This window comes from Echinops telfairi, unplaced genomic scaffold (genome assembly GCF_000313985.2).
Source record: "Echinops telfairi isolate 266 unplaced genomic scaffold, ASM31398v2 ScPeMD7_20;HRSCAF=75, whole genome shotgun sequence".
NCBI classification, from domain to species: Eukaryota; Metazoa; Chordata; class Mammalia; order Afrosoricida; family Tenrecidae; genus Echinops; species Echinops telfairi.
The window spans coordinates 9,638,922-9,642,272 of record NW_022103917.1 but is presented as its reverse complement, the minus strand read 5'-3'; the positions used below and the strand labels follow the sequence as shown (position 1 = coordinate 9,642,272).

The following is a 3,351-nucleotide window of genomic DNA, read 5'->3' as shown; positions in this document are numbered from 1 at the left end:
CTGTTCTGCTGCACCCCCCCAGTGCCTTGCCTCGGCATGGCGGGGTCAGATCAGGCGCAATTCCCACACTGTGTCACTGGTGTTGTCCCCCGCAGGGCCATGGGCCAGTGAGGGGCATCACGTCTCGCTATGATCATTTTCTAAACGTGTACTTTCTGTTTGAGCCCTTGGTATCAGCTCCCCTTTTTCCCCTCTCTTCCCCACTTCCCACCCCCGTGATGTGACACCTTGATAAATTATTATTATTTTCATATCTTTGAGCAACTGCTCTCTCCCTTCAGCATAGTTTCTGCCATGCTTCCCCCTGTGACTGGGGGGTTATGTGTTGATCATTGTGATCGGTTCCCCCTTCTTCCACTCATCCCTCCACATTCCCCTGTCCTCCTGGTATTGCCACTCCAATTTCTGTTCCTGGGGGCTTTGTCTGACCTAGATTCCGTGTGTAAGACATAATTGTGAATTCTTAAGCTGAAACCTGCTTCTGTTTCCCAGGCATGTCGTGCTGACGTGTCTGGAAACGTCCTCTCAGTGGTTTGAAGATTGAGGTAACACCCGGTAGTGGGCTACAACAACCCATGGGTGTACAATGCTTTGGGAATGTCACACAGCTCCAAGCTTGGAGCTGGGTGTACCTAGTGTCCATTTTGATCACACACGTGATGAAAGGACGTTCATGTCCAAAATCACAAAGACAGACCATCTCCTGAGCACATGCCCCAACCCCCTCGACACCTAGCCTCCTTATTCTATGGGGAAATGGCCCTCCACCTGCCAGTAACCAGTGGGCTTGGTATTCATAGAGTTTATTCATTTATAGTGGCATACACAGGTATTGCCCGGTGCTCTGGTGTGAAGGTTTTGCCTGACTGACCGTTGACTTGATTCAGAGCAGCAATGGAGGTTCAGGGGTAGCCAGAGTTCTGTCAGCAGGAGGAGTAGAAAGAACCTCAACCAAGTCTGATCACCCTTGGAAGAGAGCACATGGAAAGAGAGGAGAGCTGCACTCTCTCTTTCCCCACCCCCAACAGTTCCCTAAGACCCTGCACGTGATTGGGTAAGCACCCAGAGGCGCCATGGTAACTGACAATGGCCTCAGAACCTGGAGACCACACTTGCGTCAACAGTGGCCCAGCTGTGGCCAAAACCACTTTGGCTGCTCCTGATACAGGACTGAGTGGCTGGTGCGAGAGGAGGTGACAGATATTCTTTGGGTGAGTACCATCTCTCTATTGTGCTCTGGATAGGGCAATTCAGCTAACTTGACCTCACAGCTCTCTGTTGCCCCATGATACACTCTCAAGGGACACTTCTCCTGTGTGAGATATTGACAGTATCGGTTGTATTTCAGCGGACTGACTGAAGTTGTTGCTGTTGTTAGGTGCCATCTAATCCCTTCTGACCCAATGTGACCCTATGAAGGACAGAAAGAAAGACTGTCCCGTCCGGTGCCATCTCCACAATTGTTCTTATGCTTGAGCTCATTGTTGCAGCCACCGTGTCAATCCATCTCTCTGAGGGCCTTCCGATTTTTCATTGTCCCTGGTGCTGGGGCTCAGCTACTTGGGTCTCAAGATCTAACCAGGGATCGAATTTTAAAATGAACTATCGGCTCTTTGTTCATCTCCTGGGTATACCTTGGACATGGTTTTGAAATGACTGCCTTTGTAATGTACAGTTCACATGACAAGTGGGGTATTTAATGATGTAAATGTTTTCTTTGTGCATAGATATCATTCTCTTGATGCTTTATTTACCAAATGTGTGATATAGAACAATCCCATGTTTAAAATTACAGTGTGAAGCATTTGGGTATCACCTGGGATTCAGATGTAGAATTTCAAGAGTTATCAGAGGTTTAACCTGAGCCCAGAGCTTTGTCTTAATTAATATCTGAATCCATTGCAACCCCAATATTAAATTACAAGGAGCTTGTATGTGTCTACTTAGTTTTCTACATTATCAAGTTATTTTGAGAAAATTTGAGGGATTATTTAAGAGCTGGACGTTGTCATAATACATGCACAAAGCACAACTATAGGATTGGAAATTAAACTGGTTATTAATGGAACAGAATGGTCACTTTAGAATGGGAGTCATATATGTTGGGATCAAAATGGGGGCAGAATTGGCTTGTGTGTGTGCGTGTGCGTGTGTGTGTCAGAGGCAGAATGAACAGGAGACAGATTCTGATAGGTTCAGGGATGTAGAAATGCAGAAGGGACTTCTGGGGCCCCTTATCATTTCCCTTGCAGGTAATTCTGAGTTTTATCGTCATTTCTCAGGATTTCTGTACTGTGTTGTCTTTCTGAAGTCATCTGTAAAGTCCAGCAATCATGGTGGCCGGACACTATGATATTACTCTCAGCACCATCATACCAACCACCAGGAAGACAGATGAATACTTTAAGAAGACGCTGGTCCCCCTAAACGTGATGAGCTTTTTAGTCAGCAGACAACTGGGGAGACAGAGGAATTATTCCAACCTGAGAAAATGGGTATGGTTGAGAATTCTGGAAAATCTAGGAGCTATGTCTCAAAAGTGATTGGTATCACCCTGAGATATTGAAAAATCCGATTAAAAATGTCGATCAACAATACTTTCCCTGATGAGACCATTAAAATTGAAACTGTGGTTTGATTTTTTGAAAGCTGTCCTCTTTGCCGCCATAGTCTCTTTAACGCTGCTCTATGTCTGCGACACCCAGAGGACACAGTCATGTGAACTCTGGCTCCTCGCCCTCAAGAAAGTGTGTGCTAGCCCTGCAGTGTGGGGGCTTTGGAGTTGGCCTGGGGCTCCCTAGGAAACCTGGAAGGTCTGCTGGGTCTCCAGTCAGAAAACACAGCACCCTTCAAATTCACTGGGGCAGGGGTGTGGGATGGGTAATGGGGGCTCTTCCCACAAGTCTCTTGGTGGTCTCACTGTCTCTCTTGAGGTAAGGAGGAGAGAGTAGCAGAACCAGAATTATAAATAAGAAATTTAAAATGGGAGGGGAAGAGAGACCGTACAGCAGCGAGAATGAGAATAAGTTGGCCGGGCATCACTTAAAGGGGGTTATCTCCAGAGAGCAACAAGGAGGTCCTATGTCTGGGAAGGAGTGAATGGCACAAGGCTGTATCTCACTTGATTTGGGCTCAGAAAAGAGGAAAATCCAATGCCTCACCAACAGAAGGCAGGTTTCCAGGAGACAATGGTCCTACGTGCCTCCACTCTCCACCCTTCCTTACGTACAACAGGAATTGACTCCTAAAACTATACCTTTCTCCTGGGCTTTACAATCTGTTCCAATAGGCCCAACTAACCTACAGATAATATTTCCCACTATGGGTCTTTCTAAGGAATGTTAACAGTTC

General features: G+C 46.6%; 1 protein-coding gene across 1 annotated transcript; it reads left to right on the top strand.

Annotated features, from left to right (window-relative positions):
* Positions 1-2,330: 2,330 nt before the first annotated feature.
* LOC115869047 (embryonic testis differentiation protein homolog B-like) lies at positions 2,331-2,543 on the top strand. Its single transcript, XM_030885090.2, has one exon. It carries the CDS (start codon positions 2,334-2,336, stop codon positions 2,541-2,543), a length of 210 nt encoding a protein of 69 aa, XP_030740950.1. The 5' UTR covers positions 2,331-2,333.
* Positions 2,544-3,351: the final 808 nt, after the last annotated feature.